The sequence below is a fragment of the Nannobrachium achirus genome (assembly GCF_963921795.1).
Source record: "Nannobrachium achirus genome assembly, chromosome: 18".
In the NCBI taxonomy this organism is placed as follows: domain Eukaryota; kingdom Metazoa; phylum Chordata; class Actinopteri; order Myctophiformes; family Myctophidae; genus Nannobrachium; species Nannobrachium achirus.
Window position 1 is genome coordinate 59,476,992 of NC_137825.1, and position 13,765 is coordinate 59,490,756.

The window sequence follows — 13,765 nt, forward strand, 5'->3', positions numbered from 1 at the left end:
ACACACACACACACACACACACACACACACACAATAGTAAGAGTACAGTAGGAACAGTATTACATGTGAATGCTGCTCAGAAAATGTCACCTTTTTCTATTTCCGCATATAAAAAGGCCAGGCCTTATATAAATGGCTGCTGATTCGCAATAGAAGCAAATATTGGCATAATGTTGTTTTAGGGTGTAGGGACACTAACTGTAGACCATATATGGCTAGGCCTATGAAAGTATGAAAACAACCAGGTAGAAAATGAGAAGTGCAGTGATGAGTCACTTCAAGGATGAATGTCATTCTTTTGCAGTAAAAGTACAGAGAAACTCTTAAAGGAGGACTTCACCACTTTTCAAACTATCTTCATATAATAGGTCCTCACTAATGTCCATGATAAAATATCACAATTCTTTTCTACTTTGTTTGGGTCTCATAGGAGAGCTGTGGGTGGGTCAAATCCTTCCACCGGTGACATCATCAATGGGAAATGCAAGATAATAGAAACTGCAGGCTTTCTATTCCTGAAAAGTTGCAATGTTAAAGTGGAAGCCATTGTTCTCGTGATAATAAAAATCTAAATATTTATTTTCAAAAATATTGTTTAAAAAAAACTGTCAAATGATGATGTCACCGGTGGATGGATTTGACAGCTCTCCTATGAGACCCAGACTGAGTAGAAAGAAATTGTGCTATTTTATTATGAACAATAGTGAGGACCTATTATATGAAGACAGGTTGAAAAGTGGCGAAGTCCTCCTTTAAACATGAAAAAACAATGTCTTCTTTTTGGTCCTGCAATAATTATTATTGATTTAACTGTGTGTGTGTGTGTGTGTGTGTGTGTGTGTGTGTGTGTGTGTGTGTGTGTGTGTGTGTGTGTGTGTGTGTGTGTGTGTGTGTGTTACAGCCAGTAAGCAGTGTGCATCAGGTAATGCCTTCCCTTACAGTAAGGAGCTGTTTCTATCACTGAGATGGAACAGAGTGGACATTGCCAGCAGTCAGCTCTTCAATGATGACATCGAACAGACGGTGAGAAACAACATCACAACTGTGTGAAACACAGACAAAGACACACACTGCACACACGCATGCACACACGCACGTACTTGTTTTTGCTACATACTGAGGACTTTACATTGACTTCCATTCATTTTTCTTCCATTCCTGTGGCCTTACCCTAACCCCTAACCCTAAACCTAACCCCTAACCCTAACCCTAACCCTAACCCTAAACCTAAACCTAACCCTAACCCTAACCCTAACCCTTAACACAACCCCTAAATTTAGTGAGGACCGCAACTTAGTCCTCACTTTCCAAAAATGTCCTCACCCTGTTGGTTAAAACCTATTTCTGATGCTCACTAGGTAGTAAGAACCAGGACGCACACGCACACGCGCACACACACACACACACACACACACACACACACACACACACACACACACACACACACACACACACACACACACACACAGTGACAGATTGTGTGCATTTATTTTAGGATAATGAATTCAAATCTCAATATTGTTTCCTTTTTTTGTTTTCTGGTTTACTTTTTATAAACAGTTTGATAACCTGTCTTTTACCTCCACTGTGTCCAACAGGATGAAGCTCTGAAGGACTGCATGGCGTTCGCACTGACCAATGACATGACACCGTTTGTAAGTCTGTTCATTGAGAAGAAGTTCAACTTCGAGGAACACCTGACTTATGGCCTCCTGGAGGAACTCTACAGCAGAGTGGATAAAGACACACTGCTCTACAAGCTGCTACTGGAGCGCCTGAAGGAGAGACTGGGAACCTCAGACCTTGACTCTCTGAAAGAGATCAGCCTGTTGGAGGTGAGGTTATGTTCAGACAAATATATTATTATCCTTGATCAGTGGTTCTGTTCACTCACTACTTAATGTTGTATTATATTATTACTATATAATGTTGGCACAGCACAATCTACTTATTGTAATATAAAGCTATGTATTGGTGAATAATATACTGTATGAATCTTTATTTCTGAAAAAAGAAAGAAAGAAAGAAAGAAAGAAAGAAAGAAAGAAAGAAAGAAAGAAAGAAAGACATCGGACAAAGCCTGATTTGAGAGGAAAGTTGTCCTCTGTGACAGGATTGTCTTATTTCCTCTTTCTGCCTCTTCTCTGTCTCTCCAGGTGTCAGGTGTCTTGAAGAAGTTCATGGGTGAAGAGAAGCCGTTCTACTTCACTGCTCTGGGTCTAGAAGACTTCACCTCTGGCAAGAAGGCTCTGGAGGTATTCTTCTGAACATATAATACTGTTATGTTGTTTCATCTACTCTTTAAACATGAACCCTAGTGTCCCTGTTCTGGGGTTGAACACTCTGTGTGATGGCAGAAAGTTTAGTGTAGAAGGAAACTAAAAATATGCAATTCTGGGAAATTGCAAGTGTGGTTGCTGTGACGCGAGCCACACTTGCAAATGGATTTTATCTTACCATTTAAATGTTCCCCATTCAAGTCAATGGGGAAAATCAATTCATTAATGGCCATATATGGAGATTTCTCTGTCAGTCCTTTTATGCCCATATGTGGAGATCTATGATGTCATCAATGTAAAGCCCACATATTTGAATGCCTATATATGGACATACTGGTCAGTCTCATATGGTCTATGGCAGTGGTTCTCAAAATGGATTTCGAGGACTCTGTGGGTTCCTTTAGTTTAGGGGGTCTAAATTGACCCATACAAGTCAGTAACTCTGACAGTGTACAGAACATTATGTATGTATTTAATTAAGTATGGCGGATTACAGTAAGTATTTTGCCATTGCATGGCAGGCACAACTTAATTAATTAATTAATCTAAATGAAGCTATATACCTTATCTAGTTGCCCTGTTAGGGCAACCACACTAATAATTGGAGGCCTTGTAATGATAACAGTTTAATAGTTAGTTTCCAGCCTCTACTATGCTGTACTATTATAACGATCTGTTTGTTTTATCAAATTAATTCTTTATTCAGTTTAACACAAGTCAATGAAGGCCTGGTCAGTTATATAAATCTAAGCAAATAGCCCTGGAGATATGTTTATATTATCTAGGTCAGGGCTGCCCAAAAGGTAGATTGTGATCTAACAGTAGATCACAAAGGCTGTGCAGGTAGATCACATGACATGCACCTAATATACATATAATTAAAATATAAAATAAAATATTCATACTACACAAAACCCCTCTTTTTGGGATCTGTCACTTGAATTAAAGTGACTTGATTGATTGACATCAAGAAGGGCCTGTCGGCTCCCTTCATGGCATCTAAAGTAGGCACCCCCCCCCCCCTCCCCACAATGCAATGCTTTGTTTACAAGAGTCAGTAGCATTACAAATAATCTGAAAACCTACCACTTCCACGCAGAATGGGATGAAGTCTTTCCCCCCATTATTTTTCATTTCAAGTGCGTTTGTCTCATATGTTATACGTAACGTCAGTGCCACTATTCCAAAGCCCCATCAGGTAATGTTTTGGGGGTGGGTAGATCATGTCGAGCTGGTCAGGTTAAAAGTAGCTCTCAAGTAAAAAAAGTGTGGGCACCCCTGCTCTAGGTGATACTATAACACTATTTTCTGTATTCTGTTTGATGTTGGTAATGTTTGTAAACATTGGAGTAAAATAAACCTACATTGTGATTTATGATGGGGAAAATAGTTCAAAATAGCATATTTTTCCAATTACAAATCAAACTTTTTAACTATATAAGCCCAATGTATCTGTTCAAACAATCCCCCATTAGTCATTTAACGTTTATTTTCCATTTCCTCTTCATAGTTCTGTTCTTCTCTCCTCAGCGTTCCAAAGATCTGCTGAAAGGAGAATGTTCATACAGGAACCAGCTCTGTGAATCCCCCTGGACTGATCTCTTTATCTGGGCTGTCCTACAGAACCGCAATGACTGGGCTGACATCTTCTGGGAGAAGGTAAAACACCTGATGCTCATAAATGTACATGTGCATGTATATAGTGTGTCTGTATTAACCAGTCCTCTGTCACTCTGTGTCTATCTGCCCCTCTGTATCGCTGTCCATCTGTCCCTTTGTCTCTGCGTCTCTATGTCCATCTGTCTCTTTGTCTCTCTGTCCCTCGTGTCTCTGTCTTCTGTCCATCTCCCAGACAGAGGAGCCAGTGCTGAATGCTCTGAGTGCCTGTAAGATGCTTAAAGAGATGTCAAAGATGGAATATGAGACAGAGACCGGACGTTCCATGAAAGAGCTGTCACTTAAGTTTGAGAACCTGGCACATGGTGAGTATTAGATAAATTATTAAAGATAAATATGGATCTATAAATCCATAGTTAAAATAAAACACAGAGACCAAAGGACTATATCTTTTAGATTGCTGTATTTGAGAGGAGTCAGACAGAGGAGACAAACAGTGAGCTTACCATAGCGGCAGCTTGATAATTCTCTCTCTCCTCCAAGATGGAGGAGAACAGTATATAAAGAGTACAGTTTATGACAGTAAGAATCGTGGGACTTATTGATTCGTTCCCATATCATAACAAGGAAGTAACAGGAAGAAACTGACACGTAGTTGGTAATTTTCCACTAGTGACATACAGTATATCATGATTTCGTAGCCAGGGCAACCAAAGTTACTATGACCTGTAATCAGTGTGCCTGAACCTACAGTATGCGACCAAAATGTGGTCTTCTAATACTGTAAGTTCAGTTCATAATATATAACCTTATATGGTCATATGAGCTTCATACACAAACATAGAATTATGGTATAATAATTCATATCTAACAGTGAGACCTTAAATAAATCATCAAACTGATGTTTTGTGGTTCCTGAACTGATATCCAGCGTTACAATCCAGTGTTACAGGAATTTAACTGCTCTCCCAGAACCCTAACCTTACTGTAACCACAATGAACCATTTCTACCCTGATGTCTAAACAACCTTTTACCTTTAGTTTTATTAGTGTATAGTATTGCTATAGGCAACTCACTATTGTTCTCGCTCTGAGAATTCTTTGCCATCAAAGTGAAGCTGCTTTTTGTATACTTTTGCACAAACATAAGAGTTAATCTTGTGGCCATGCTTCACACAATGTCACTGTCTCATGATTCACATGACATCACAATATCCAATATAAATGGAAAGACAGAATTCATTTCCCAGTGGATTCCTCACAACTCACGCTTGCCATTTCCCAGAATTGCACATTTCTATTTTTGCCAGACCCATGAAATGGGTAGGCCTACATAAGCAAATGTCGGTCTGTCCGGGTTTTCTATATAAAGGGTATATATGATGATGACATGATGATGACATGCCTACAAAAGGCATGATGTCATAAATGATGATGACAGACAGGGGGTCTGGCACAACCAGGTTGACCTGGTCTAGTTTAATTAGGCTATTTATTTCAAATATTTTATTTTATTTTATTTTATTTTAGTTTATTTTAGTACAATTTCAACCTTTGAAAGGCCACTCTGCTATGGTTTTGCAATGCACTGTGGGTAAGGTAGTGCTATAGCTCATATGAAGCAGAAAAAGCCAAAATCTAGTTCAAACTCTCTCCATCTCTCTCTCTCTCTCTCTCTCTCTCTCTCTCTCTCTCTCTCTCTCTCTCTCTCTCTCTCTCTCTCTCAGATGGAATGGTTCCATGTTACCAGAGTGATGAGAATAACTCCTTTGAGCTGCTCAACAAAGTGTCTCCAGTCTGGGAAACAAACTGCTTCAAGATGGCCATAGCTGCTGAATCACTCCTCTTCTTCAACCATGATGGATTAGAGGTTTGTCCTTCTCAGACTGTCTGGTTCAGCTGGTCACAGTCTGAGTTATGTTACTGAGTTATGGTTCATGTACAACCAGGCATTGACACTAAGGCTTGCCCACCTGCCCTCGGCAGGTAAATAAAACATCAGGGCAGGTGAAGTTGGCTTTCAGGTTGCCCGACAGGGCAAGTGCTCATTTGAGAGGGGACACAAATGTCTATAAACACAACACGAGATATCTGTCTAAACACCTGAACGTGGCCAGTGCGCTGTGTCTTCTGGTCTGTAAAATAAGAGCACTATTTACCTATAATGTGCTGTTTTTACTGTTGCTACATTTAAAAATATAAAATAACAAGTGTGAAACCATAGACATATTCAATCATAGCTAAAGTATTTGGTATTTGGATTTGGAAGTATTGAGTATGACATTTTATTGCACAGCCCCAGAAAGTAAAGAAATAAGTGTTAAATTGAGCGGTAATTAAAATCGTACCTATCATTTTATAATGGACGATTTACTTTTCGGGCAAGTGGGCATTACCTTCGGGCAAGTAGAACATGACCTGTACTTGCCCGATGGGCAAGTGCCTCTGAGACCTTAGTGTCAACCCCTGTACAACACAGAGCGGTCAGTCAAAATATCTGTTTTGTCTGTAGCCAAATGAAGAGTTCCTGTGAGCTGTGGGTAGGATTTAATACTGTAATAATACTTACTTGAGGTCCATAAAAATATGTCTGCGTCCCTGAAACTGGTCCTGGCCCACTGTTTGGAAGCATTGGTGTTAGAATGTGTTATGAACCCATGTCTCTGCTGGACACATGGGTAATTGATTAACTTACACTATCAGGGTAAGACAATCAGAAACACAGTTGGGCAGGTCTTGCCTTCTGGGGAACACACACACACACACACACACACACACACACACACACACACACACACACACACACACACACACACACACACACACACACACACACACACACACACACACACACACACACACGCAATAGTTAAAGGGGCCCCACCATGCCTTTCAAAATATATATTTTAGATAAATATTGGTCCATAATACGATTTTATACAGGTTTTAGCCTAAACAATCACTCAGATATTTAAATGTCATGTTCTGTCTGTCTCCAATTCCAAGCCATTTCAGATGCAATACCAAAATGCCCTTTATTGGCAACGGTCGCTGTTTTTGGGCTTAAATTGGAACGATAAGAAGATAAGCGTGGTACCACAATGAGAACCATGTAGAGTCAATCAACTCAAGACAATTTTAGTACCACTGTACCTCATGGTTCCACCTCATATAGTGTCAATAGAATATAACCTCCCAAAAAGTACCGCCCCCTTCTCTCGGGGGCCCAATAGGAAATGAGCCCCTTTGTGACATAAAGAACGGCCTGTGACATAAACAAGGGCCTGATTTCAAAAGTGTAGCGTTCAGACACGCCCATTCAGAAAATCACTGAAGTGAAAGGCAAGGCTTAGAGTTAATGAATGAGTTTTTGGGGGACTGGAAGAGACACAAACAAGAAAAAAGGATAAATGTGAAATTCATGGTGGGGCCGCTTTAAAGGAAAATTCCAGGATAAAACATACCCCCCCCCCCCCCTTAATCTGCCTTTTACCATGAGTGTACATACCTGCTATGGTGGATTTCTGTTAATGTCGCCCCTGTTCAAAGATCCCGGGACTCATCGCGACCCCTCTCCACAGCTAAAACAGGGCTAAATATAAGTCCTGCTAAAGCGCTAATTTTCACCGCTCCAAAAGCACTTTTTTCGTCATAAATCTTGTATTCATAGTTCCAAGTGACACATTAATCCAATGTTATGTTTTACCCAGACTTGTTTTCCTTGTTGGGAAATGGTGAGTATTTACATCCCTATAGCACCCAGAGAAGAAGATTTTTTTTTTTTAAATTTATTCCACGCTGTTATATAATAATAATATATTCATGGAAATAAGTTAAACCATAGACTGTAAAATCGGAAATCTCGCGAGACAGAACAAGCCTTAATTCTTCTTCTCTGGGTGCTATAGGGATGTAAATACTCGCCATTTCCCTATAAGGAAAACAAGTCGGGGTAAAACATTGGATTAATGTGTCACTTGGAACTGTATAAATACAAGATTTATGAAGAAAAAAGTGCCTTTGGAGCGGTGACAATTAGTACTTTAGCAGGACTTATGTTTAGCCCTGTTTTAGCTGTGGAGAGGGGTCGCGATGAGTCCTGGGATCTTTGAACAGGGGTGACAATAACAGAAATCCACCATAGCAGGTATGTACAGTGTACACTCATGGTAAAAGGCAGATTAAGGGGTTATGATTTATCCTGGAATGTACCTTTAATACTGATAGCAGCACAAGCTTTTCATCTTGGAAACACAGCCTTATGCAGCTGTGTTGGTTACATCACTGTGCACTATAAGGTCAGGTGTACTATATATCTTTCTTTCTTTTTTTCTTTTTGTTTTCTGGTCTACATTTTACATCTACGTCTACATCTTTTTTAGCTCCACTGTGCCCAACATGATGAAGCTCTGAAGGACTGCATGACGTTCGCACTGACCAATGACATGACACCGTTTGTGCGTCTATTCGTTGAGAAGAAATGTGACTTTGAGGAATACCTGACTTATGGCCTCCTGGAGAAACTCTACAGCAGAGTGGATAAAGACACACTGCTCTACAAGCTGCTACTGGAGCACCTGAAGGAGAGACTGGGACGCCCACACCATGACTCCCTGAAAGAGATCAGCCTGCTGGAGGTGAGTTTAGATTTAGACAAATATATTATAATCCTTGATCAGTGGTTCTGAGGAGATGACCTTCACTCACTACTTAATGTTGTAATGTTGGTACAGCACAATCTACTTATTGTAATATAAAGCTAATGTGTAATTTATTGGTGAATAATATAGGCTAATCTTGATAATTCTATACTGTATGAATCTTTTTTTTTCTGACGAAAGAAAGAAAGAAAGAAAGAAAGAAAGAGAGAGAGAGAGGGAAATCAATCAATCAATCAATCAATCAATCAATCAATCAATCAATCGGACAGGAAATGTGTCCTTTGTAACAGGATTATCTTATGTCCTCTTTCTGCCTCTTCTCTGTCTCTCCAGGTGTCAGGTGTCTTGAAGAAGTTCATGGGTGAAGAGAAGCCGTTCTACTTCACTGCTCTGGGTCTAGAAGACTTCACCTCTGGCAAGAAGGCTCTGGAGGTATTAACATCTGCATGTAAACGTGAAGGCTCTGGAGGTATTAACATCTGCATGTAAACGTGAAGGCTCTGGAGGTATTAACATCTGCATGTAAACGAGAAGGCTCTGGAGGTATTAACATCTGCATGTAAACGGGAGGCAGACACACCAATGACACATGTTTCATTTACAGAGATATCTTCACTTTCCTACACGTTTGGTCATCTTCATTTTAACGTCTACTCAGGCTTTTGAGTTTCACTCCAGACCAGGAGTCTTCAACAGGGGGTCCGGGACCCCTAGGGGGTCCTCAGAGTTACTACAGGGGGGCCACCAAATCTTTGTGTGATAGGATCGTGTTTTTACATTAACCATGGAACAATGGAACATTAGCCAAAAATAGCAGATCTACAGTACAAGCGCGAGGCGTTGTGAGCTTGTAGATTGTCTATTTCTGGCCAAGAGGTTTGGTGTAGAGGGAAAAGAAGAGCAGACTAATGGTTCAAGTGGTTGAATGTCTGAAAATACACATTAATCCAACATACACTGATAGTGCTGTCAAACAAGTCTACACTGATATTGAAATATTCATATTTTAAACTGCAACACAATTGTATACAATAAATATATAGTGGTGGTCCCTGCTACATCTCTCTCTCTCAGCAAAGGGGTTCTTGGCCTGGAAATGTTGAAGACCCCTGCTCCACACAGTTTTTGATTCAGTATTTAGATATTTGATATTCATTTTTATCAGACCCCTTCCTATACAATACACATAGTGTGTCCAACACTGCCTCTATGCTAGGAAATAGAAAATACTTTTTAACTTAGGATGGTGCCCTGTGCTGCAGCTCCTAAAGCCCTTCCATTAAAAGCCTCCATGGCTGCGCTTGCTGACAATGGCTGCGTTTCCCAAAGCGCAGGTCGTACAAAGCCCTTCGTAGGACACTACGAAGGCTGTGGTCCTTACAATGACGGTGTTTCTCAAACGCACTCGTAAGCGCCCCTCTCAAAACAGCCTACGCATGCACTTAGGCTGGCCAGAGCCTTGTATTAGAGAGTTCTGCAAACTCTGGCCCCATGTGAACGGATATGATGCAATCAAAGCGACTTACAATAAGCAGATAATACATCACTATAATAAACAAGATAATATGTCAGAACATCAACAACATAACAAATGCAAATGAATATCAATCTAGAAAAAAACAATATAATCAGTAAAGAAAAAAAGGTTCTAGAAAACGTAAAAACAAATGCTAACTAGCTTCATGTATGGTCATTGAGTGTTTCAGTAGTGCTATGGGTCAAGGTGGAGTCTGAAAAGGTGAGTCCTCAGTCCACGGCGAAAGCTAGCGAGTGAGTCTGTTGTTCTAAGTGCAACAGGGAGTTTATTCCACAACTTGGGGGCCAGGAGGGCAAACTGTCTCGGACAAGTGGATTTTTGCCCTGGGGTTTTTAGCGAGGGTTCTGTCAGCATCCCTGTGTTGGCTGATCTGAGTGAACAGGTGGGGGTGTAGGGGTTGATCAGGTTTTGGAGGTATGGAGGAGCCGTACCTTTGGCTGCTTTGAAGGTCAGCATCAGTGTTTTGTATTCAGTGCGGGCCGCAACCGGGAGCCAGTGGAGGCTGCGGAGAAGGGGAGAGACATGTGAGAACTTCGGCTGGTTGAAGACCAGGCGTGCAGCAGCATTTTGGATCAGTTGGAGAGGTTTAAGTGCACATGCCGGGAGACCAGTGAGGAGAGAGTTACAGTAGTCAAGTTTTGATATGACAGATGTCTGGATGAGGAGCTGGGCTGCCACTGGGCTGGGCTGGGTGAGGAAAGGTCCTCATCCTAGCCTGATTTCAGACTCTGGAGAACCAGAGAGTGGGCTGGAGCATCATCCTACACTCTCAACATGTGAGTTATATTTTGGAACCATTTGGTTCCTAACTTCCAAACTAAAATATAACAGCCCTGCCTCTTTAGCTCAGCTCAATGCTGGCATGACGGATTGTGTGTTGGACTGGCGAGTCGGTGCTCTGGGTTCTGTGACCGATGCCGCGCATCAATGCAGATCATTTGCACGAGTCCACCGACCTATAAGCTTGTTCTTTTTTATGCAAGTGTGTGTTGTGTTGTGGTGCGCTATCTCTCAGTAGGCCTATATCAAAGCAAGCGAAACGCATAACTTAAAAAAATATAGTTCACCTTTGTATTTGTATTTCTATTTATTTCTTATATAGGCTATATAAATATATAGTTCACTATTGTTTATTTTGTATAGCAAGTGTGTAGAATAGCCTACTCCGCAATCCACTAGACTTAGATAGCTTTTTTAAAATACTTTCATAGTTATACTTAGTTATATAGTTCTCAGGGTGCTTCAAAATCACACCCGTGTGAACTGAGCGGTGGTGGTGGGGGGGGGGGGGGGGGGGGGGGGGGTGCCTGTGTGTGTGTGTGTGTGTGTGTGTGTGTGTGTGTGTGTGTGTATTGCAGTTGATGCTCAGGGCAGGCTAGACTCAACAGCACCTCTCTGGTCACCCAGGGTACTCAGGCTACACCAGAGGCTACATACAGACAGACAGACACACAGACACACACACATACACACACGGCCATGCTATGGAGACGGTGTGACCACCGCTCAAAAAAGCCATCGTAAGACAGGTCTGCAGCACCCGTGGGAAACTTGCGGGAAAGGGGTTTGCTTCTAAAATCCTCCAGCAGGAGGTGTTCTGCCCTGGCAATTGCGTCCTAGCAAGGCTTAGACAGACAGCTAACAAAATGAAGTTCCAGTCAAACTGTTTTCCTCAGAGTGTAGTTTTTACTGGGAGGTTCTCCATAAAATTGTAAAACTGGAAACATAAACAGAAAGAAAATGCATCTTACCAAACAGCATAAGGCATGGCATTTTAACATTGCAACAATGAAATATAACTTTAGTTACAAGTTCCTTTTAACCATTTTAAATGTGTATCCATTAGTGTTTTTAACCTTTTACAGTAGGCAATAATGAACTATATTTTTCCTCAAGCTCACCAAAATGACCCAATGCTGTTACTACACAAAACGTTTTAGAAACTCAGAAACCATTACAGGTGATATACAGCATGTAGTAAATAAATGGAGGCTTAGCTAATAGTAGTGGCAGCATGAAAAACATCAAACTGTGCTTTCAATAAAGTCAAACTCACAGATAAATCTACTCCAAGGCTTAGACATGGAAAAGCAAATGGAATTGTTCACTGCTTGCATTCATGTGGCTCTGAAAGTAATGGAGGATAAACAGGAAGTGAAACGGAAGAGGAATGTGACCTCTAGAGCAGAGAGGTGTTAGTGACAGACTGCCATCTATTGACAGGAAAAGGTACTGCAGATAGTAAGTCTATGTAAACACTGCATTCAATAATGCTTGTCATAAAGAATACACCCTGAAAGATTATTTCAATACAAGCTCCAGAATTATTCAAAACATGAGAATGTACACATTGTGGCATTTTCCTTTTTTGGAAACACAACACTCCCCGCTTGGTATAATTAATATTATACCACTATATTTATTCTGTTCATAACCATGTTTAACAAGTGTCTGTGAGTCACGGAGGTGTTCGGCTGTTCCGATGGCGACAACCTGAAGGGCTAGATGGGGTAGATGGAATCCATTGCTGGCCCAGGGTCTGGAACTTTAGACATCTGGAATGTGGATAGCGATGCTGGCGAGAAGATGCAACTTGTGTGGGCTTGGGTTGGAGAGGAGCTGACTTGGGTTGTTGGTGGTCTTTCACATGGGCATACAGGACCATGGGGCCAGTGGACAAGTGAGGGGTCTCCAGCAGGGTAGAGGAAGAGGTGGTGCGGATAAGGCGAAGCTGTGGCTGAGTGAAATGTTCTGAAGGTGTATCAGACCTTTTCGGCAGAGTTTGTTGCAGGGTAACTCCCAGACTGTCTGAATCAGTGCTTGAGCTCCCCGTAAGACTGGAGACAAGCACATACTGCTGAGATGGTGCACTGAGCTTTCCTATAACAGGAACACTGTTGCATGGAGTGCATGGAGTGAGGAAAGGATCACAGGGAAGCACGCTGGTTTTGTAGGCATTAATGTCAGTTGGCTGGTGGGCTCTGTTGAGGCAAATCTCTCCCACGATTACCCAGCCCAAGTCTAGGCGCTGGGCATATGGTGTATTGTCAGGCCCATTGTATTGATCCCGCACCTTGTGCACACTAAGAATATCCCTTCCAAGCAGGAGCAGGATAGGAGCGTTGGGATCTGCAGGCGGAATCTTGTTCGTTACTGGATGAAGATGAGGATAGTACAGTGTCATATCTGGTGTGGGGATCTCGGATCGATCATCTGGCATGGTGTTACACTCTATTAGAGTCGGGAGTGCAACTTTTCTTTTCCTATCAAGAGATTCAACTGTGAAGTTGGTGGCCTTCCTCCCAGCTGTCTCTACTATGCCGGAGCATGTCCTCAGAGTGTAGGGAGATCGGTTTCCACTGATGCCAAACAGCTCAAAGAACTGTGACTTTGCTAGTGACCTGTCGCTTTGTTCATCAAGCACTGCATAAACTTTCTGTGCCTTTTCTGGATGGCTCGAAGGATAAACCCTCACAAGGCAGATCTTAGCACATGATCTGGGCTTGGGAGCATCCCCACATATTTCTGTGCATCTGGATGTGATGTTAAGAGGTGATGGGCTTTCCGACTCCCCGCTGTGATCTTGCTCGGTCACCAAGGTTTCAGCGGACCATGGTGCAGGTCCTGGGTGCAATGCAGTAGTATGAGTATCACTATCACACTCCTTGCAT

At 41.7% G+C, this 13,765-nt stretch overlaps 1 protein-coding gene across 1 annotated transcript in view; it reads left to right on the top strand.

The window, feature by feature from the left end:
- Positions 1-231: 231 nt before the first annotated feature.
- LOC308303838 (transient receptor potential cation channel subfamily M member 5-like) overlaps positions 232-13,765 on the top strand; it is a gene marked incomplete at its 5' end in the record, with an annotated part of 43,982 nt that continues 30,448 nt past the window's right edge. Inside the window, 9 exons of the mRNA XM_080748333.1 lie at positions 232-245; positions 942-1,023; positions 1,599-1,835; positions 2,157-2,255; positions 3,810-3,938; positions 4,132-4,261; positions 5,624-5,766; positions 8,279-8,533; positions 8,891-8,989. Of these exons, the coding sequence (XP_080604459.1) occupies positions 232-245; positions 942-1,023; positions 1,599-1,835; positions 2,157-2,255; positions 3,810-3,938; positions 4,132-4,261; positions 5,624-5,766; positions 8,279-8,533; positions 8,891-8,989 (1,188 nt within the window). The remainder of the gene's footprint in view (positions 246-941; positions 1,024-1,598; positions 1,836-2,156; positions 2,256-3,809; positions 3,939-4,131; positions 4,262-5,623; positions 5,767-8,278; positions 8,534-8,890; positions 8,990-13,765) is intronic.